This window comes from Notolepis coatsorum, assembly GCF_963971535.1.
Source record: "Notolepis coatsorum genome assembly, chromosome: 2".
NCBI lineage: Eukaryota > Metazoa > Chordata > Actinopteri > Aulopiformes > Paralepididae > Notolepis > Notolepis coatsorum.
In genome coordinates this window covers 71,479,941-71,504,530 of record NC_140166.1, presented here as the reverse complement: position 1 = coordinate 71,504,530, position 24,590 = coordinate 71,479,941, and the positions used below count along the sequence as shown (strand labels likewise).

The following is a 24,590-nucleotide window of genomic DNA, read 5'->3' as shown; positions in this document are numbered from 1 at the left end:
GGTACGAAGGGCGCATCTGGCGCGGAGGTCTGAGTGGTGCGCGACTGCTTGGAGTACGCGCCGGTACGGAGGGCGCATCTGGCGCGGAGGTCTGAGTGGTGCGCGACTGCTTGGAGTACGCGCCGGTACGGAGGACGCATCTGGAGTGCGTCTGAATGCGCGTCTGGAGTGAAGAGCGCGTCTGCGCGGAAGAGCGCGCCGGCTCGGAGAGACGCATCCTCCCGTAGAGTATTAGGAAGCGATGCGCGTCTGGAGTGAAGAGCGCGTCTGCTGCGCGGAGGTCTGGATGCGCGGCTGGGCGTCTGCTGCGCGGAGGTCTGGATGCGCGTCAGGACGTCTGCTGCGCGGAGGTCTGAAGTGGAACACTGGGATACCTCCCGTGGAAGTTTAGAGAGCGCAGTCCAGTGTCTCCCTCAGGCAACGGCGACAGGAGGCGAAGGCTGGAGCGCATCTCACGCCGGAGATGAAAACAGCATAAACAGACAGAGGACCTCCCGAAGGAGTCTTGGTGATAGAGAATATGATACGGAATGAAACGGCACGACCCGACAAGGGACAGAGGGGAGAGCGAGGTACTTAAAGCCCACAGGGGAACTAATTAGAATGCACCACAGGTGCGTGAAGGTAATTGATACTTGAAACTAAAAGTGTGTGTTCGGCACCAGACCAATCAAACACATAATGACAGGTAGTCCAAGGGTGTGGTTGCTGAAGAGCAAACGAACGCGAGGGTGGGGGCTAGTGAGGTGAGGAGAATGCAATTGATTAACAGTAGGCTTAAAGGAACAGAGCGAGTAGGTGAGCAACAGGCTTAAAGGAACAGAGCGAGTAGGTGAGCAGCGGACAAAACCTCACAGGTAGTTGTCTAATTTGCTGCCTTTTTTGTGCAGGGGGGTCATTCTCGCAATTTTGAAGTCTTTGGGGACGTATCCCTGTTTTATGGAGAGGTTTATTACGTGGGTGATGACTGGGGTGATGGCGGCTGCTGAGTCTCTGAGGAATTTGGAAGGGATATTGTCATGGCCACGCCAGTGGCCTTGTTAGGTTTTTTGAGCACCTCATCTGTTGTTACCATTTTGAGTTCGAAATCCTCTTTGCGGACCCCTAGGTTTTTGTAGAAGGCTAGGATGTGTTCTACCCCAAAATGCCCTGAGTGGGAGGGTAGTTTATTACCAGTGTTGTGGCTATATTTGTAAAGAAAATGTTTAAGTAATTGGCCACCTTCAGCTTGTCTGTGATGAGGGTGTTTTCTGTCTTTATGTTGATGTTTGAAAATCTGGTTTTTAGTTTTTTACTGCAGCCGGTTGTTGAGTAATTTCCAAAGTTCACAGGGTTTGTTTTTGTTTTCCTCAGTTTTGTCATTGATGAATTTTTTTTTGCCGATTTGATCATGGTGTTTACACCGTTTCTTAGTCTGTTTCTTTGTTGTTTGAGTTCAACCACGTGGGCTTGGAGGTCACTGTTTGAGCTTTTGGCAAGCTTTGACTGACTATGAAGTTCAGAGCATTTTTTGTCTCTGGTTTTCATAGCGGTCAGTTGAGTATCAGGTACCTTATTGATTTATGTTGGCTCTCTGATTGTTATCAGTATTTTTAACATGTATTTGCTTTTGATTGTTAAGTCGTTGTAGCTGTTTTTAAATGCTGCCTAAAGTATTATTGTTGTTGTTGTTAGTAAATAGTAGTAGTAATTGTTGGCTGGTAGTATTTGATTAGTAAGGCAGCCAGAAATGTAGCCACCTATCCCTTTTATTCCAGAACATTAGCCTATTTTAATTATTTTCTCCTCATTCATAGCACATTTCATAGTTGCCGCCTACTATACTCATCATAAAAAAATAGGTTATAGATTTATCAAAATATAACAAAACAAACAAAAAGCCTAATACTAGGTAAATGATTGTTCACCTCGCCTACAATCTTGCCTATTATTATTTTGATCATCTCATCGTTCCCACAGAGCAAGACCACCTTATCTGTCTCTCTCTCTCTTATCCTCCACTCCTGATATTTCATGATGTCATCCACTTCACACAAGAAGTGGAAGAGGGTGGGGGGTAGCGGGGGGACTCGAGCTGGTTCTAGCTGTCTGGCTGCTCTACGAGCGGATGGAAAGTAAAGCGACGGACGGGAATCACTTCTTGGTTCGGCTACTAATTTGTGGACGTGGATATAATAGAATGGATTCAGCTGCTCGGTGGTTATTCAAACTTTCGGGATCTATTAATCATTCATGAAATCAACGCATGGAAGAACGGACAATAGCAACAGCCAACGCTGTCTTGCTGATATATAACGGAAGAATGGGAGAAGTAAAAACTCGGCCAAATCAGGATTGACTACTAGACGACCACCACTCTCCCTCTCCTTCCCTCCTCCTCGTCCCAATGTCTCCGCAGGGCGTTGGAGACTACAAGTCGCCAGCGGGGTCCCCGGCTCCCCCTGTCCCGCCGCGGAGACTGCGGAGCCGGGGCAGCCGGGACAGGGGTTCCAGTAGTCGGCCGCGGTCCGGGGCAGGGGGCGGTGGAGGAGAGGGGGGCAGGCGGGTGAAGTGTGTGTTGGTCGGGGACGGCGCTGTTGGCAAAACCAGTCTGGTTGTCAGCTACACCACCAACGGTTATCCCACGGAATATGTCCCTACTGCCTTCGACAACTTCTCTGGTAGGCTGGTCCAGAATGGAATGGCCCCCATTAAGGCGGCCTATTTAATAGGCTAGTAGTAATTAGTATCAATACTTTCCCCTCGACTCAGTTGGCTTATGTGATGATCGCAGCTTAACCATTTGATGCGCAACATATGGGTCAAAAGTGAGCCGAGTTTTTATTTTCTGTGATCTTTACAATAGATTTGGATACATTCCATGTATGTAATAATATTCCTCGCTCTAAACTCATAAATGACCAGTTATGTCACATGCATGGCGGAGTGTTCCATTGCTATATAAACTTTAAAGACATGCATGTGATGTTAGGCAGGGAAGTACAGATGAAAACGAGCTCATTAGCTAATTCTGGCACATTTGCATTGATGTGGAAACTGAATATGTTGATTAATTAATGTGCACTGTCCCTGGGTAAAACATTTATAAATAAACTTAAACTTAACTCAAAACTCGCTATATCTTTTTCAATCAATTTAATTTAATATTCTATGTGTTCATTAAATATCTTGTTTTTACTTTTTTATCTTTCTTACTTTATGAACAAACATAGTTTTTGTATTTCTATATCAAGTTTGTACTCATTGGTAAAAAAAAAAAAAAAAAAAAGGTACCCATATGGAATTTGGTAGGAACATTTGGCATTTGTAAATGTTTGCAATTGGGAACATATTTACTGCGGACAATATTCACCTGCCACACATTTCGAAACTCAACAAGGCTGCTTTTGCACACCAGACACATCTGATGTAAGTATTATTTTACAATTGTTTTACCTAAGACATTTGATGTGTGATCCTAGTAGGCCTTTTGTGAACCGAGCCCGAAAAACATATGGAAATTTTTATAAAAATCTAACTGTACTCTAAACTCAGTGTTTATATTTTTCTATGTTTCTATTAGTGCATACTATAGGTTAGTGCATATGGTACATAGGAGTACTCAGTGTGTATGGTATATAGTAGCAGTCACTGTGCATAGTATAGTAGTACTCGGTGTATACTGTAGTAGTAGTACTTGTACTTGTATAGTTGACATGTTCTATTCTAGTTAGCTAATATTAGCTAGGTCAACAAAATAAAACTCAAAATAGATTAATTTGTGCATTTGAAAATATTCTTGTGCCTTTTTTTCTTCTTTATCCAGGGTGTGTTAGTATGGCGTTGTGGGTGTGTCTCAGACTCCAGCTCTCCCAGATGAGGACGACTCCTTTGATGACATATAGAAGTCTCTGTGATGAGTCCTCTGAAGAGGAAACTCAGACCCAGTCTAAAATGGGTCTTACTGGAATGAGCATCCTCTCACTCAGGGCGGAACAAGAAGCCATAACATTCTGAGGTGCCGGCGGCTACGTGGCGCAGTGGGCAAGGCGCTCGCCACAAATGCGGAGACGCTGGGCTCGCCTGTTCGAGCCCAGCGCTCCACATTGCTTTCAGTTTAGCTGGTCGTTCATACTAATACACATTGGCCGTATTAGGGGGTGGGAAACTGATGGGTGGGGTCGGGGATCGGGCGTTGTGGACAGCGACTCCTACAGGTCGGTTGGTGCGCCTGCGCAGTAGAATCAGGAAGTGTCGGGGGCAGCGTGAGCCTCCCACGTGTTACTCCTCGCCACTGAGAGATCGAGCTGCGCAGGTGAAAAGATGCAACTGCTGTTACCTCAAGTACCGGAGGGGACTTGTGCTATGTATGACTTAGTCCACATTGCAGCCGGCTTGTGGGAGGCAAGAAACAGCGTTCGTGACAGGGGAGGGTTGAATTGGACGATACGAAATTGGGATGGGAGAAAATATAGAAAATGGGAGAAAAAGTGGATAAAAAAAAAAAAACATTCTGAGGTGCCAAGGACCTGCATTTGGTTCAACAGCCGTGTCACAGAAAGATGCCTGGGATATCTTCATCAAAAGACAAAGAAAGAAGAAACCAGAAGTGAACCAGTACTATAACAGAACAAAATGAGGAGTGGACACAATGGATCATCAGATGGTTCGCACCTAAGTAAGTGGAGAACCCGGAGGTGGCCCATGGTGTCATGGTACAATGTGCTGGATGTTGCCACACTTTCGATGCCTATACACACCATCTTCACTGCACTACACCCTGGTTACAAGTGAGGTGTGGCCGACGCACGGCAGCTATTCAGCAAGGAGCCGGGCAAAAAGCTTGTCATGCCACACATGAAGAGGCGCATGGAGGAGGGCAAGCCCCAACTCCAAAACTCCCTGAATTTCCCCCAAGGGGATCAATAAAGGAATATCTTATCGTATCTTAAAAGCATATTGCAGAGACAATGGGAAGATGTGGGATAAAAAAAAAAATGCAGGCGGCTGGGTAGCGCAGTGGACTAAGCAGCACTCGCCTACCACCGCAGAGACTCTGGGATCGAATCCGGCTCCGGCTTGGTCAGTCGTCCCTATACTAACACAATTGGCAGTGTTAGCGGGTGGGAAGCCAGTGGGGTATGTGTCCTGGACTGGTCGTTGTAAACTGCGACTCCTACTGATCGGTCGGGGCTCCTGTTCAGCAGGGAGGGGATCTGGGGGAAATAGTGTGTGAACCTCCGCACACCTTACGTTCCCCCAGTGAAACTCCTCGCTGTCGGGTGAAAAAAAGCGGCTGGGCGACTCCACATGTATCCTCAGGCCGACAGTGGGGCAGTGCGCGCAACGACCAGGAAGGGAATTGGCATAACGGCTCAAATTGGGATGGGTGAAAAATACAGAAAGCCCAAAAATACATAGAATAACAAAAAACGTTCAAAAGAATGCGGCCAACACCCAGGCACAGGAGGACACCAGACTGCGGGGGCAAGTGGAGAGGTGCCAGATCTGCCCCCAGTGTGCCCGGTGCACCAGGCCTGTGTGCAAGGAGCACAGACATGTTGTTGTCATTTGTGAGGCATGTAAGCAAAGCACTGAGATGGCCATTTGCACTGTTACCATGTGCTTTTATTTCATCAGTTTTATTTTATTTGATTTGGTCACATTCACCACAGTTCACTTCAGTTACACTACAGATTCTACAGTTCAATATCGGTATCATCAGTTATTATCAGTATCAATAAACATATTTCAAATATCAAATGTATTATTGTACAAATCACTGCTAAAATTATTATTATAGTATGTCTTCATTTTTTTGTTTGTGATATGATTGGCTCCCAGATTGTGATAAAGCAACCATTTTATTTGGATTCCAGGCTAGAAATGTAAAAACAACAACAAAAATGTACATTTTTTGTGATGCAATGTTTTTAAATATCTCATCTAGGAATATTTTCACAAGAAATGTATTGCTCCTGCTGCTATAATGTCATTACAATTATTTTCCTACAGTTCCAAGGAAAGGGAAGATTTTTTAGTCTATAACGAGTAAGAGGAAAGACTAGACAGTGTGTCATCACATTATGATTAAAGGATATTCATCATTTATGGGATAGGGGGGCTGGGCCCTTCTTCCCAGAACTGGTGTTGTTCAAAGTCTGGTTCCTCTGGTGAAATGCCTACAGGACCCTGTAGTCTGGTTCCTCTGGTGAAATGCCTACAGGACCCTGTAGTCTGGTTCCTCTGGTGAAATGCCTACAGGACCCTGTAGTCTGGTTCCTCTGGTGAAATGCCTACATGATCCTGTAGTCTGGTTCCTCTGGTGAAATGCCTACAGGACCCTGTAGTCTGGTTCCTCTGGTGAAATGCCTACAGGACCCTGTAGTCTGGTTCCTCTGGTGAAATGCCTACAGGACCCTGTAGTCTGGTTCCGCTGGTGAACATTCACACATTTGGTAGAATAATATGTGACGTGGGGGACACAATGGGTCTCATTCCCCAATATTGGAACCGACTGAGATGTCAAATACTCTCTTTTTTTAGACAATTTTTGTATCACAAACGGTACTGTATTTGGGTATGTCATAAATGTATAGATGTAGCAGTACTGTCTATCTGTATGTCGTGTATGTTATGTTATGATGATTGAAAATGGGGGACCCTGATGTAAACAAGACGAAAGTCTTTCTCTGGTCTGCATCCCCTTAACAATTGTATGTATTGAGCTGTACTGTACCCATTCTGCAATCTGTTAATAAAGTTTTCAATCAATCAATCAAAACTCCCCAGGTAAATAGGTCATTTTAATTGAATTAATAATTTCTTCTCTAGAAGTTAGCACAATGGAAGAATGCATATGAATGATTATTTCATATACAACAACAACAACAAGTATCTTCTCAGATGGGGGTCCTCAGATGTCTCCATTCCTTTTTCTTTACCTTGTATGGTAGGGCTAGCTAGTTGTTTATGCTTGGATTACATATTGATCCTTTAAAATAAGCAATTTATTTGTCTGCGTTTGTGTGTTTATCTTCAGCTGTGGTTTCAGTGGACGGGCAGCCGGTCAAACTACAGCTGTGTGACACAGCCGGACAGGTCAGTGAACACAACACACACACACACACTACACACACGGACTGAATTATCACACACACTCCCAGACTACACACACAGACACACGCACACACACACACACACACACACACACACACACAGAATTATCTGAAATATGTGTGCATCACACACTGACACACACACACACTCCCACACATACATGTCAGTATATCCTTGAGAGAGGGAGACCTTTGACTTCTAAGTAGTGAGCAATTGAGCTTTTTCTTTCTTTCTTTCTTTCTTTCTTTCTTTCTTTCTTTCTTTCTTTCTTTCTTTCTTTCTTTCTTTCTTTCTTTCTTTCTTTCTTTCTTTCTTTCTTTCTTTCTTTCTTTCTTTCTTTCTTTCTTTCTTTCTTTCTTTCTTTCTTTCTTTCTTTCTTTCTGTGTTTTTGAGTTTAGTCATATTTAGTTTAGTCATATTTTACCTCCTAAACCACATGGGAAACATGTGGAAACTGGAACTGGAAGTCTGTTTAAACAAAACACTGGTGATGTTTGTGAACAGGTCGGGTAAAGGCTTGATAACCAGTCACCATTATCATCCTATTTACACTAGAAAATACTTCCTCTGTTCACTCCTGGCTCGGCTAGAGTCCAGCCCGAAGAGAGAAATACACAAATCCCTTACTTAAAGGGATACTTCTGATTTCTGGAACCCTAGCCCTATGTGTTACTTACAAATAATGATGTTGATTGATGATTGGTAGAGTCCTTTCTCAGCACAATCCATGCTGATACTCATAATAGCTCTGGCTAGTTAGCCACAAACCAAGCCCCTGTGTACGAGCTGACTGAAGCTCACTGAAATGGATTCCACAGTGCACACAAAGTAGATTTCAGTGAGCCTATACTGTACGTGTATTCAAACCAATATATGACCTGCTTATTCCACGAATTGTACGTGATTGACTCTACACAGATCTTGTGTCAAAGGATTGAAAATCGTAGTTAAAAGGTCACATACCGGTAAGTAAGATATTGAATTATTTGGAATAAGAATTATGTAGGCTCGAATCAAGTTCAGTTTTGTGGAATACGCCTGTTAATGCATCTTTATTTAGGGGATACATTGGCTACTTTGAGTTAACAAAGTTGGTGTCATCCCATCTGCTCTGTCTCAAATCACCCGATGAGCCATCCACTCAGACCTCCGAACGAGGAAGCGGATGATGATTATTTATCATTGTCACGTCCCCAGGAAGCAACATTGGATGGGTGGATCACAGAAAGGAAGGATAGAGGGATAGATACAAAAGAGGGAGAGACATAGAGGAGGAGTTGAGAGAGATAGAGGGTGGTAGGAGACCGGGAAGATAGTGTTTCAACAAGTGCGCTAAACACAATGAAACTGTAGGTTCAGAGCTTTGGCCCCCTGGTCTGTTTGAGGTCCACGTCTCGCCCGTGTACGTCAAACACAAGCAATAGAAGCAAAATAAGTGGTGTTCAGTAGCAGCAGGAGACAACAAAGTTCTGAATCTAGCTCTAGATATAGTAGTACAACAATGCAAGAGGAGGATAAAAATACAGCAATAAAGATATGTGTACAGTAGCAGCTGGAGACAACGTTGAGGTAGTGCTGAATACAACTGTGAGGAAATGTGAATGGTACCCAACGCCACACCACACCCTCCCACCACACTGTGATTAATGCACTATACTCATAGCTACAGTATATTGCAGTGTACTGTTACCTTTTTTTTTTACTATACTTAACTCTTTCTGTAATACTTTTTTATTTTTATTTTTTTCAGTTGTAAAAAATAAATCCAAACTTCTCAACTTCAACATTGTTATTTATTTAGAACATTTAGTTATTTATTGTAACACACCACACAAAATAAATGGCATGTCCATGTATTATGTTTATGTTTGTAAATGTTTAAATATTACCTGGCCATCCTCTGTAAATATGATCAAACTCCTCTGACCTCGTCCGGTCTTTCCAAAGACCCAAGTGATGGGACAGTAGGGGTGTAACGGTACACAAAAACCACGGTACGCCGGTACGTACCTCGGTTTTGAAGTCAAGGTTCGCCACGGTTTTCGGTACAGTGGGGGGAAAGTTTGGCTTTCCATGTTCCATTCAGGGGTGATGTAGTGTGCAGTAACTAATTGTACTTGTAGGGCTGTCAATAAATATTCTATATTGAAATTAATAATCGACTTGTAAAAAAAATGTAAAAATAATAATAATTATATTAGATTGTGAATGAAACAGCCCCCGGTGGGCGGTCGTTAGTGGTTAACATACCGTTGTATTCGTTCGGTACACTACACAGCCGTTCGGTACGGTACACACTGAAACGGTTCGGTTCGGTACGGATACGTGTACCTTTACACCCCTATGAGACAGTAATATAATATTTGTGGAAAAGGCTCCCTCTTGTCTAGTATATTACACTCTTATACTAAACATGTAAAGGTACAGAGATGTAGTACTAGCGTGAATCTGTACTTGGTAGTACTGATGTAATTTGGTCAGTAGTTCGGTACCCAACCCTTGTGTGGTGTGTGTAGTGTGTGCAAAGTGCAATGTGTGTGTGTCGATTAGTCGACTAATCGGTCGAAAGGAGCCGTAGTCGACTGGCCAACCTCTTAGTCGAATATATATATATATATATATATATATATATATATATATATATATATATATATATATATATATATATATATATATATATATATATATATATATATATATATATATATATATATATATATATATATATATATATATATATATATATATATAAAAAAGATTATTATTATTCTTTTTTTAATCATTCTTTCCAAAAGAAAAGAGGCCTAGAAGCGTGGCTAACACTAATGGCACGCATACCAGAGGCTAACTGCCTACGAAAACAGGCACAGAGGCACTGAAAGAGGATTTCACCCATCTAATGAACACACTAGACTAGACAAATATCAAGATGTATCCATCAGTGGACCAATTGCATGCTTTTGCAGAGGACAAGAAGCCTTCAGTCGACTCCTTCAGACATTAAGCACCCCCACAGCCCAAATGGATTGATAAAAAAAAAAATTATTATATATATTTTTTTGTTTTGTTTTACTAAATAGTCGACTAACTAACTATCCCCAGGCCATCAGGCTGCTCAACGAACAATGAACACTACACAACAACCATCAAACGCACATAGCACACACATCCACACGCACACACTCACTTTAAACAAACACACTGTAGCACCCACTCCCCACACTTTATAGCACACACTCACTTTAAACAAACACACTGTAGCACCCACTCCCCACACTTTATATTTATTGATAAAGGATTGCACTACAACTCGTACACCTTACTGTAAATTGTACCTAAATTGAACCTCATCCCATTTCTGCTTTGCACTATATAGTATTGTATATTAGTACACTGCATAGTATTAGTATATAGTATATTATATGGTAACTCAGTTACGTCTATTCTGCATCGAACATTGTACATATGTCTATACTGAACACTGTGACCTCATTTTCTACTTCTAATTTACATGCTATACTATGTTATTGATACTTATCTTGTCTAGCACAGTCTCTGGAGCGTAACAGTAAGAAGCATTTTGTATAAAAGTATTCTGTACTTCTGTATGACAACTATTAAAGAAACTTGAAACTTGAAACTAACGGCAAATTTTGGCCAATCATAGTCAACCATCCAAATCCTTAGTCAGGGACAGCCCTAGTGTGCAGTAAATGTGCATGTGTGCATGCAGGTTTTTTTTGTGTCTTGTGTGTTATGTACATCTGCTTACATCCATCCGTGTGTGATGAGTGATGACTGAGTGATGAGTCATGAGTGATGAGTGGGCAGGCAGCAGGCTGTTGGCGTTATTTGTTCATGAACCTGATTGCTTTACATTAGAAAACCTATTATAAGCCATAGCCCTACCAGAATTCAGAGGTGAAAAAAAGGGTTGTAGCCTATACTAATATAGGCCTATATAACTGCCTATTTCTGCTTGCAATTTATATCAGTGACATTTTCTCCCTCCCGTATTATGATGGGGCATAAAACAGATCCATAAGGGATGGGTCTTATGGGGGAAAAGGATTGATGGGACACTGGGATATTACTCAAAGGTTTTTTCAACATAGGCAATTAAAAGAACTGCTTGCAAAGCAACAATTTGGATATTGGATAACTTTCAAGAGAGTTGAACCAGGGAAGCACACCGAAGAAATCTGGCTGGAGTTTTAAAACCCTTTCACTACCACACTACAGAAGGTTAACCTTTCACTACCACACCGTATGTAGTGTGGTAGTGAAAGGTTAACCTTCTGTAGTATGGTAGTGAAAGGTTAACCTTCTGTAGTGTGGTAGTGAAAGGGTTAACCCTTTGTCGTGTGGCAGTGAAAGGGTTAACCTTCTGTAGTGTGGCAGTGAAAGGGTTAACCCTTTGGTGGAGTGGTAGTGAAAGGGTTAATGACAGGAGGGAAATGCTTGGTAATTCCTTTCTATGTATCTTAGCAGCATAAGCAAGTTATTGTCAGAAGGAAGAACACAAGTTGCATTATTTATTTGCAGGTGAATGTAGCTAGCTAGTGTAGCATTACCTGCATAGTTATAACCAGAGCTAGTGCACTGAAATGGCTTTAATTAGGCTAATAATTGTTTTGTGGATGCTCGCTATTATGAAAAATGAATAACTAATAACTAACTCTGTTTTACTTTGGATTCGATCAACATTATTAAAAAAATTTATATATCCTAAATATAGCCTATACTGTATATGGGCGTTTAAAAAAAAATCTGACATTGTGGATAAAACCAGTTTATGCAATATGAGAGAAAAATATGATAAAAAGGAGGAAGAACGGGAGAGCAGGTACTTTCACCTTTGTGTTCAGCATATAATTATAAGGTCCACAAGACCCCAGAGGACATGGCACAGTTGACTAGGTGGCCCAGGACACATTTAGCTTACACACTGCTAACAGAATGTGGAGGGATCGGATCTCAATGCATCCTCAACGCCTCTTGCGTTCACACCTGTACTTGGAGCTGTCCACTTGTGATCGGATCACCCAGATCGGATCTTAATGCCAGGTGGAAACAGCCTAGATAATAGAGTTGTAAATAATTTGTTGATGATAAACTAATAGCATTAGCTGCAAGGGCAAGGGGGGGGGTCAAGGTATGCCTCACACACACACACACACACTGCCTCACACACACACACACACACACACACACACACACACACACACACACACACACACACACACACACACACACACACACACACACACACACACACACACACACACACACACACGCGCGCGCGCGCACGTATATCCTTGTTCAATTCTACTTGAAAGTCTAGTGTGAGGGGGGGAGTCACTCTCTGAATGAATCTATAGAATATGTTTTAAATTGTTTTTATATTAGCTTTAATTTGTCTGTTTCTTTCTGGCTTAAACATCTAGCCCAGGGACTACAACTGAAAACTAGCAACCCTGCTAATGTTGGCATATTTACAGTTTTTATTTATTTGTATTCATTTATAAATGTATAACTGTTGATTGATATGCACTGTCCCCGATCAAATAAACTGAGTAAACTAAACTAAACTGTCTCTTTCTCTCCCACCTCTCTCTCTCTCTCTCTCTCTCTCTTCTCTCTCCTCTCTCTCTCTCTCTCTCTCTCTCTCTCTCTCTCTCTCTCTCTCCTCTCTCTCTCTCTCTCTCTCTCTCTCTCTCTCTCTCTCTCTCTCTCTCTCTCTCTCTCTCTCCCTCCAATAGGATGAGTTCGACAAGCTCCGACCGCTGTGCTACAACAACACAGACGTCTTCCTGCTGTGCTTCAGCGTGGTAAGCCCTGCCTCCTTCCAGAACATTCCGGACAAATGGGTCCCAGAGATCCAGAGCCACGCCCCCAGCGCCCCGCTGGTCCTGGTGGGAACGCAGTGTGATCTCCGCGAGGACGTCAAGGTAGTAGTCTGGGTGACACAACACGCCTCTCCACTCACAATATGTGTGTTTACACGCACAATACTCCTATTAGGGATACTTAAAGGGGACATGCATTGCTATTCCTAGCACTATTTGGGCAACTTTACACAATTCCTGAGAGTCTATTGAACACATCTGTAATGTTTTTTTCAAAAGAATTCATTGTTTTATATTTCTAATGAAGTACTCAAAAGCCTCATTTTCCAGACTCAGGATTTCAGGCTATATTTGGATGGGCTCCGCCCATACTAGCAGAATGCTTTGATTTGACAGCCACCCACCAAATAGCTCCGGCCATACTACTCTACTAACGCCAAAGTGAACCTAATACACAAACAAATATGGCTCAAGCATACGTTTTTGAATACAATACAATCCACAAAGGGATGACACCGAAGCAGGTACCCATGCCATATGATTTTGGGAAAACAAATGACAGGAAGAATAAGATTGCTCTCCCAATTCGTCTAACACACACACACACACACACACACACACGGCACTTGTACTAACGACATTAGTTAGGAACATAATCATTCATTCGCAATACACAAAAGTAGGTCTACATATATACAACGAAGCACAGAGCTAAGAACGTTAGCTAAGCTAGCTTGCTCTCTCAGTCCGTCTAACACACACACGCACACACACACACGGTGCTTGCACTAACGACGTTAGTAACGTTAGATTTTCTTGGCGCAATAAACAGAGCTAAGACCCCCACCCCCCCAAACACACACAAGGAAGTTGGAACATAATCATTAATTCGCAATACACACAAGTAGGTCTACATATATACAAGGAAGCACAGAGCTAAGAACGTTAGCTAAGCTAGCTTGCTCTCTCAGTCCGTCTAACAAACACACACACACACACGCACACACACGGTGCTTGCACTAACGTTAGACTGTCTTGGCGCACTTGGAGTACCGTAATACACAAACGGATGAATGAACGAGGTCCTACTGCTAATTAACTAATTACGACGTACTGTATGTACTTACTGATTCGATGCTTTCTTTCGGTCTCAAATACTTACAGGCTAGTTCCCTTCTTTAGCAACAGCCAGGAAATCACGGAAGCATAAAGTCCCTCGTCTTTGCAAAAATCCAAAAACGAACTTGGTCCATTGCTGTGTGCAAAGACGTATTAGCAGCTTTGCAGCCAGGAACAGCACATGGCCTGCGTGTTTTGCTCATATTATTTACGTTAGGCTAAGTCACTGCACTTCTTTGGTCTGCTCTAGGTAGATTGTGGGCGGGCATTGGCTCCAACCACAGAGCCAATCAGATCACAATCAGCTCCACCAGCTCCCAGTTACGTCACAGAGCGAGAATCAGAATGACCTAATTCACTGGAGGAGGAAATTGTCTCAACTGAATGAGAGCAATCCGCCAATATGGTATTTAGAGACACAGACCCATTGATACTAACCCATATTACTATAAAACAATGCTAAACACTGAAAAAAGCCATTTATAATGCATGTCCCCTTTAAAGGAACACGGCAACATTTGGGGAAATTTGCTTACCGTCTTCTCCAGAGAGAGACAAGAAGATAGATACCAGTTTCCTCTCTGTGCGTTCAGTATAAAGCTTAGCTTAGCACAATGAATGGAAGCGGACATGGCTGGTTAGTCTAGGCATTGTCCAACTAACACCTTTCCCGAACGCTAACCGCCCATGTCCGCTTCCATTCATTGTGCTAAGCTAAGCTTTATACTGAACGCACAGAGAGGAAACTGGTATCTAACTTCTTGTCTCTCTCTGGAGAAGACGGTAATCTAATTTCCCGAAATGTTGGCGTGTTCCTTAAAGTATAGAAAAATCATCATTAAGTTGCATTGGCTGAGAGGGTCAAAAGAATTTTTTTATGTAGTCATGTTTGTGTACCGATATTAAGAAAAACAACATATTGAAGAAATAGAATTATGAAGTACATACTATTATTAATAACTCCAGTTCAACCAGTTTTTTTTTCCATTGCTTGTACTTGTGTACTTGCATGTTGATGAATAGTGACAATGATTCTAGGTTGAAACATATGCTTTTAGTCTCTTTCTTGAGCTCACTCTGTCTCATTCTGTTCTGTCTATCACTTCCCCTCTCTCTGTGCAAGTAAAAAAAATAAAAATACTCACGTATACTTACTTTGTATACTTTAGTATACTTTTTATGTATTCAGAAAGTAAGTAAGTTGTGTTGAATTAAACAAAACATTTAGATATTTAATATAGACTGAAAATTATCAAAATGTCACATACGATATCCGAGTATCCTTCCCTCTCAGGTTCTGATCGAGCTGGCGCGGTACCGGGAGCGTCCGGTGGAGCCCCAGGACGCCCAGCGCTGCGCCGCAGAGGTGGGCGCTGTGGCCTACCTGGAGTGTTCCTCCCTCACCCAGAAGAACCTCAAGGAGGTGTTCGACGCCGCCATACTAGCCAGCCTGCAGAGCCACAACTCCCACAGGTCTCTGGCGGGGAAACACAGGAATAAACGACAGCGACAGCAGCAGCAACAGAGGCGCACACCGGACAAGATGAAGACGCTGTCCAAGTCATGGTGGAGGAGGTACTGCTGTGTGGCGTGAAGAGCTTTAGTACATTAGTCCTGGCCCCCTGGCCCTACATTATATAGCCACGGCCTGGGTGTCGGTACACTGGTCGTGGGGGAGGAAAGACTGTTATGTGGGTCTCGAATGGAACTTGGCCGTCTTGGATCTAAACCTCTAGACTCATGGAGATGGAGATTCCACCTGTGTGCATACTACCATACTTTCATAGTATGGTTCTATTCCTATAGCCTGGACCTGGATTAGATATGGATTTATCCTGGGCCTGGGTTTGTTCGAACCTGGCTCCAATACTATTCAAATATTACAAGTCTGATAATTTCATTGCAGACTAAACATGGGGTACATCTGGGTCCAGTCCATGACCGGACTGAAGAGCCTGTATACACTTTGTATATGGTCTACAATGGACCTGGAATGGACTCGGGTCAGACTCGATTCTTCTCTTATTCTGGTGAGTTCTATTATTGAACTTCTCCATGTTTTGACCTTACTCTGGTTCTAATGGCCGGAAGAACTGCTTCAAGTGCTGCTGCTTGGCCCACAATGGGGCTAATCATTTGTAAACTCAAGTTTCTTAGGCCCAACATCACACCATCCGTATTAAAAAGGAAATTATCAGTGTTTCTGCTATTATCAAAAATGTGATGAAAAAAATCAGCTATGCAAATAAGTCATTGCGTCCGACGACTAGAAAAGGATGAAACGTGTGATGCCTGGGACTCCACATTTCTGAGTTTTACTACATCAAAATGCAGTCAATTATAATGTTAATCAACATAAAATCACATAATACTTCACATTATCTTCTCAGATTTGTTTTTGTTTTGTAGAAAAAACTAACGTGGCCAAAGACGATAGTAATCAATATGGAATGGTGTCTTTGTTTTTGACCGTGAAAAAGCCGAAGTACCCGGAATGCGCCGGTCTGATGTTGCCAAATTGTTGTTGCCAAAACTGGTTTGCCAAACTACTGTTCTTAAAAACCCAGTCCAAACCTGATCAATTTAAAAGTAGAAATTCAGCGCCCCAAACCCAATCTGACCTGAGCTTTTGTCAGTTAATGTCCAGCTCCGTTGAGTTTGGGTATAAATGGGAAGCTCTAACCATTGGTGAAAATGCTGGAGGATGTTGCTAGAGATGAATGAGGGCGGTTGTTGTTGGCTCTCACACACTGGCCGACCGACATAGCAAATACATTGTTTGTGACTGGAGCATAGGGCATAATACACTGCTTGTCTGCTCAGGAGTTTGTGGAAACAAGTAGGCTAGAGGTCACAAATTCTAAAACTGGCCGACATATTCACAGCAGTTTCACATATCCTGCAGAGTGGTCGTGTAAAAAAGGTTGAAGGATTTGCCTTCTGGTGTACTATGTTACCATAGAAGGTTATGTTGAAGTGGTATGTGGTCCCGTTATGCTGCTCTGATTATGTCCTCTTGAAGTTTTACAGGCTTCAAATGTGAAAGTATACAGTATAATCTTCATACATTTTTGCCATGTTTTCTATGCAAAATCTTTTCCTTCAAATTAACTAGTAACTAATGGGTTCCGAATCTTCCGATACATGTAGTGGAGTAAAAAGTACAATATTTAATTTGAAATGTACTGGAGTAAAAATATATAGTTCCCTAAAATTGAAAGTACAAGTATAGCTCGAAATTGTACTTGAGTAAAAATACTTAGTTACCGTCCACCACAAGTGATTACTAACTACTACGGCAGAATGAAATGTAGCTGATATTGTGATACATTTATCTGCCCCACGATACGTATTGTGGCGTTTTTGCATCGCGATTTATATTTAATAAAAATGTTGTCGCTGAAAAACTACCCTCAGCGCAGGCTGGCTTTGACCCAAACCTCGTCAGACTATCACACAGGGCAGCGTGTTTCTTGTTTCATATTGTCATGATCCATAGGGAATATGGGTGTGTGTGTACAGCATGTCAGATATATGGGTTTGCAATGTAGGACGGATGGTTCTCTGAAAGTGAATGATTCTGCAAGACAGAATGTAAATAGGAGAAGATGGTTTGCTGGAACAACAGACAGATACGCTAGGTTAGTGGTTCTTGACTTTTTTGGTTTGCAGCTCCTAAAAAAAAGAAAACAAGTTGTGACCTGTGTATTTACCACGTGGAGAAAAAATAAATAAAAAACTTGACATTTTCGTTTTCTAAGCAGATATATACTCTGAACTATTTTTTGCCGAACCACTGCTGCCTGGGCGCAGTGATTTCATCACCTCAAAAGCCCTGTTGCTTTTTGAAAAAATGGGGCTTTTGAGGTGATGAAATATATGAAATATATATCCGAGTATATATCTGCTTAGAAAACGAAAATGTCTCATTTTGATTTTCTTTTCTCCATGTGGTAAATACACAGGTCACAACATGTTTACAGGAAAGTTTTGGAGTTGTATTTGGAGTGTATTTCGTGACTGTTGGAAACTAGGCTACACTGGCACTTCCAGTGAATGACGCTAAGCTAGGCTAACGGTGCAGCTGTTCCCTAAGCTTAATGCATGCACAGAGAAGAAAAGGGTATCTGCTTGTCTAACTCCAGGGTATATGGCAAATAAGCTAATTTCCCAAAAAGTTTACGTGTTCCTTTAACATTATGTCATGACGTCCTTAGGAGGGACTGAGCCCCACAGGTTGAGAACCACTCCGTCTGGCAGAGGTTGAGGTTTAATTCAGTGGAAGATGGGGTAGTTCTGACTTTGAAGTTTTGAGTTGCACTATACAGTGTTTAGAGGAGGCTTTGACTTGCACTATACAGTGTTTAGAGGAGGCTTTGACTTGCACTATACAGTGTTTAGAGGAGGCTTTGACTTGCACTATACAGTGTTTAGAGGAGGCTTTGACTTGCACTATACAGTGTTTAGAGGAGGCTTTGACTTGCACTATACAGTGTTTAGAGGAGGCTTTGACTTGCACTATACAGTGTTTAGAGGAGGCTTTGACTTGCACTATACAGTGTTTAGAGGAGGCTTTGACTTGCACTATACAGTGTTTAGAGGAGGCTTTGACTTGCACTATACAGTGTTTAGAGGAGGCTTTGACTTGCACTATACAGTGTTTAGAGGAGGCTTTGACTTGCACTATACAGTGTTTAGAGGAGGGGTCTAAGCTGGTTAGGTCGGTGTATTCGGTGGGGGCAAGATTGAAAATAAATAAACCCAACCCCAGCTTCCGTGTAGTCTATGAGGATCTGTCCATTCAGCGAAGGAGAAACGTCATTCTATTCTCTATGGCAACTTTCCCAGTGATTAGGTAAACACGGGCTGGCTCAATTCATAAATTTTATAGACTGTTTTGCGAATTTACCCCACAAAGATGAAAGCTTTTACAGCTGAAAGAGAGTCAATCGTGTCTTTTACTTTCAACCACCAACTTCTTTTGAAACCAATAATCAGGCCTTAGAGTTGGACTGAAACCTGTTTCTTGCAGACAGCGCGGTCCATGCGGTACGGACAGCGTGGCGCGGTCTCATGGTGTCAGGCCACTTCATGCTGTCGCAGCACCAAACCAAGCCAAATGAAATATCCACACGTGTCACGAGCCATATGGAATTAATGTTTGTGTTAATTCATTGTAAGCCTGTATGTTAAAAGAAGGCTGAGTTTGTACAGAAATGTCTTTTGTTGAAAAGAATAAAGAATATTTGGTATAATGTGTTCTGTTGTTTTTGTAGAAGTAATGTTTCGTCGTGCGCTTTTACACTAAGCTACTGTAACAACCACACTCTGTTTCGGTTGACTCACATCAGAGAAGGAGGAGACCTTGTGACACCAGGAAATGTAATAACACCGGGAAATATAATAACCCTTTCCTTTAGAAGGACTTTCAAATGTAATAACACCTGGAAATTTAATAACCTTTTCCTTTAGAAGGACTTTCAAATGTAATAACACCTGGAAATGTAATAACCTTTTCCTTTAGAAGGACTTTCAAATGTAATAACACCTGGAAATTTAATAACCTTTTCCTTTAGAAGGACTTAAAATGTAATTCAACCGGATAATGTAATAACTTTTTCCTTTAGAAGGACTTTAAAATGTAATAATAACACTGGGAAATGTAATAACTTTTTCCTTTAGAAGGACTTTAAAATGTAATAAAACTGAATAATGTAATAACTTTCCGGATAATGTAATAAATATGTGGAACGGATAATGTAACAACTTTTTTTGCATAGTGGAATAACTCATTACATTATCCAGTGGTTGTTACATTATCTGGTCAGTAAAACCTTTTGGATGTATAATGTAATAATAACATTACCAAATAATGTAATAACATATCAAATCAATCACTGTATTTATGTTTTACTTAAATGAGAAAGTTGAGAACACATTTTGCACAGATAAACTTGTACATGAACTTGTGTGCACATGCTCCCTCTATCTCTATCGTTCAGTTAATTTTCTTTCAATAATGTTTTATTGGCACGACTGCATTCATTACAATCTTGCCAAAGCAACAATTATTATTAGAACATTATTGTCAATAATAATCAAGTTAACCCTTGAACTGGACATGTCTATGATTGGAACAGTCATAATCTATAACTACCCTGGTCCTTAACTCTTTGCCCGCCAAACCAGAGAAAAGTCGGGTTTTGTCGCCAACGGTTGAGCGCCAAAACCGACTTTTCTCGGATTTTGATCCTTTGATCTTTTCCCTTTGATCCCCGTTCTAGACACTCGACCGGAGCTCCCTGGGTCTCCCTGGTACATCTGCCTACGTTACAATTGCAATGATGATCGAATCCTGCCAGGTGGCAGTATCGCCTACCTTTTGAACTGGGATAGTTTAGTGTGGGGACAGAACTCCTCCCCCTCAGAGGACAGAGCGATCACTGAGATTTTATTTCCCGTATGCACGAGTATACACATAATACACGAGTAATGGCGATGGGATCACTGGGGATTATTCTTTTTGGAGTACCTTCTGGCTAAGGTAAGGTCTATATGTCTATTTTACCGAACCTGAAACATGTTTTTGTACCGATCACAGTGTCTATTTTACCGGACCTAAAACATGCTTTTGGTAACCATCGCAGTTTTGAGTAGTAAGTAAGGGTGGCAATACAAGCAATTTGTCAAAACATCTGTTGTCAAAACATAACATTAGTCTATGCAGAAATGCGCCGTTTTCGACTGCTTTGCTCGCAGTGTTCCATCTCCATCCACGTCCACTGCAGGTAAGCCAAGATACGGAGTTAGCTAGGCTAATAACAAATTATTACGAATAGGCTAATAAATAAAATATAATTGCTTAGCTAATTGTTTAGCTACAAATATATTTGAAAGATGACAACTTTTTATAGATCGTCATTCGTCAGGCTGAGGCTGCAGCCACCATGTCTCAGCCCAGCCCACCCCTCCTCCCTCTGCCAAGCCCAAAGTCCCTTCACCCTAGCAGCTAGGAAGGATGACAGAGGATAGGGGGAACGAATGTCACAGGGCTGTGACCCAGTTTGTTGTCAAAGGCCTGCACCCCTTCTCTACAGTGGAGTCCAAGGGCTTTAGGTAACAACTAATCATTCAGTGTATATAGTTTTTTTTATCTTACATTTGTTGTTTATTATAAAAAGTCTATAATTCAGACACATTTAAAACATTGTTGCTGCTGTTGCTGAAGAAATAATATTTATTTACTATATTTATTTATAATTTATTTATAAAGTTATATAAAAGAACATTGCTGCTGCTGTTGCTGAAGAAATAATATTTATTTATAAAGTTATAAATAATAAAGCAATGTCGATAAAGTACCGAACCGTTAAGCAGTATTGATAAAATCCTAACGATACCCATCCCTAGGTAGAACACACATATTTGTAATGCCTTCGGCAGACTTCAAATGAGCCATTTTAATCTAGATTAATCTAGATTAACTCCAGGATTGCAGATAGATTAATCTAGATTTTTTTTTAAAAATCTATGCCCACCTCTAATATTTTTTAAATACACTAACCTTCTTACTATCTTATACTATCATGCACCCCACCTACTATACTAATATGTCTTTACTACTATGAACTCAGCACTGCAGCACTCAAGTTTCAGCACTGTTTTATGAACATTGTTACTCAGTTGTAAGAGTTGTACCGTCAGCTAAATGACAAAATATAAATGTAGTCTACACCCTCTCCAGACGGACAGTAGGGCAGTGCAATGACCAGGAAGGGAATTGGCATAACAACTAAATTGGGGATATAGGAGCTAGTGAATTTTTTTTTTACAAAAGATACATAATAGGTGTCATTTAAACTGAGTTCAGCTCAGTTACTTTCTGTACAGGGGAACTGAGAGAGAGAGAGAGAGAGCAGCACAGTAGCACTGCTGCACTGAATGGTCTGAAGCCCAATTCCAACTTAGCTTGCTAGTCAGCATGTGTATAATGTTCACACGGTGTGTGTGTGTGTGTGTGTGTGTGTGTGTGTGTGTGTGTGTGTGTGTGCAGATGCATGCATTGCTGTGAGTGTATCTCCCCTCTCCATTTCTGTTTGCGCGTTTCTCTCTGTGTGTATGTGTGTGTGTGTGTGTGTGTGTGTGTGTGTGTGTGTGTGTGTGTGTGTGCGCCTGTGCGCATGTGTGTTATGTAACAGGGCAAGGGGCCAGGTTGACTTCAGTCCTGGCTGTTAACGCCGCAGAGTTGCTAGAAATACGACCCCAATACTCCTAACAAGCTATTAACCCAATCAATGTGTGTGTGTGTGTGTGTGTGGGGGGGGGGGGGGGGGGGGGGGGGGGGGTTATGGGAAGAAAAAGAGAAAGTCAAGAGTGAGAAAGTGAGAGACAGACATTGAGTGAGTGTGTGAGAAGAGTGCATGAAGAAAGAAGGAGAGACAGAGAGAGGGTTACAAGAGGGAAACAAAGAAACAGTGGGAGAAAAGTGAAACAGAAAGAGAGAGAAACAGAGGAGGGGCGAGAGAGAGAGAGAGAATGAGGGAGAGATAGGATTGCTAACAAATGTTGCATTTTTGGGCTAGTTCCAAGACATCATGTTGGTCTGAAGCATAGGAGATGTGTGAGGCCCACTGTTTTCTCTTGTTGGATGGTCACTTTTGGTCTATCTCTTTAATTGTATCTATCTCATATCCCTCCTAGTTACACACACACAGTCCTCATATCCCTCCTAGTTACACACACATAGTCCTCATACATCTCCTAGTTACACACACACACACAGTCCTCATATCCCTCCTAGTTACACACACACACACACACACACACACGCAGTCCTCATATCCCTCCTAGTTACACACAGTCCTCATATCCCTCCTAGTTACACACACAGTCCTCATATCCCTCCTAGTTACACACACACACACACACACACACACACACATTCCTCATATCCCTCCTAGTTACACACACATAGTCCTCATATCCCTCCTAGTTACACACACAGTCCTCATATCCCTCCTAGTTACACACACACAGTCCTCATATCCCTCCTAGTTACACACACATAGTCCTCATACATCTCCTAGTTACACACACACACACAGTCCTCATATCCCTCCTAGTTACACACACACACACACACACACACACACACGCAGTCCTCATATCCCTCCTAGTTACACACAGTCCTCATATCCCTCCTAGTTACACACACAGTCCTCATATCCCTCCTAGTTACACACACACACACACACACACACACATTCCTCATATCCCTCCTAGTTACACACACATAGTCCTCATATCCCTCCTAGTTACACACACAGTCCTCATATCCCTCCTAGTTACACATACACACAGTCCTCATATCCCTCCTAGTTACACACATACACACACACACACACACACACACACACACACACACACACACACACACACACACACACACACACACACACACACACACACACACACACACACACACACACACACACACACACACACACACACACACACACACACACACACACAAATGTATAGTAGCACCCCCTAATTGTGCCCCTCCAAACCTTTGGAGACCAATGCTGAAGACTGATGAAAATATAATTTATTTCTCTCCATATAATATACCCAAATCAATGTCAATATGGAGAATCACAACTAAATGTCCCAGTTTTCATGCTACTATAGTGTGCATAACACTGTAAGCTCAGCAAATATCAGACAAAAACGTAAAATACTGTATCCATTACAGGTTACAATTACAGTAAAACAAAAAACAAAATAGAATTTTCTTTAATAGTGTACAGAAAATACTAGACATTATCACTTCGCCTAGCTGGATCTGGCCAGAGAATGTATGGGAAACTGGGACATGTTTTGTTGTGATTCTCCATGTTGACATGTTGACTGATTTGGAGAGAAAATTATAATATTTTCAAATTTGTCATCAGTCTGTACTACATTGGTCTTGTGTAGTGTTTGGTTTGTATTGTATTGTATATGTTATGTGTTTTGTGCTCTGATCAGGCTCTCCTAATGTGATCCGTCGTGTCTAGCTGTAGTTCCCTGTCATGGTGTTGTAGTGCTTATCGTTCTCCCCTCAGCTGTGCCCATTTGCAATTAACCCAGGTGTGTCTTGTCTCGTCATTCCCTGATGTATAAGTATTCTGTCTTCCCTTTCATCTGATGCTGATCCTGTCTGTTATCTTGTTTGTCATTTCTGTATATTTCGTTACCCAAAAACCATGGTAATTATTTCATTAAATATTATTTGTGATTACTTTGGCTACAGTCTCCTTATTATGTTACATTGACCTGACATCGAGCCTGCTGATTGTCAATGATAACGTAATAGTATATTTGTACATTCTCTGTGTACTTCCATTTTGGTTGAAGACGGGTGAACTCATAAACTTAACTTAACTTCTTAAACCTGATTGGTGTGTCTACAATTAAGCAATCATGTGTTTGTGCACCTGATGGCTGGGTTTAACCAATTGGCTCATATGTGTGGTAATTTGA

The 24,590-nt window shown here is 41.7% G+C and overlaps 1 protein-coding gene across 1 annotated transcript; it reads left to right on the top strand.

The window, feature by feature from the left end:
* The first annotated feature begins 2,092 nt into the window (after nucleotides 1-2,092).
* Nucleotides 2,093-19,309, top strand: LOC311223080 (rho-related GTP-binding protein RhoU-like). The gene is made up of 4 exons (XM_084307812.1): nucleotides 2,093-2,660; nucleotides 7,022-7,080; nucleotides 12,861-13,049; nucleotides 15,361-19,309. The coding sequence occupies exons 1-4, from the start codon at nucleotides 2,387-2,389 to the stop codon at nucleotides 15,658-15,660; spliced, it is 822 nt and encodes a 273-aa protein (XP_084163938.1). The 5' UTR covers nucleotides 2,093-2,386; the 3' UTR covers nucleotides 15,661-19,309.
* The last annotated feature ends 5,281 nt before the right edge of the window (nucleotides 19,310-24,590 follow it).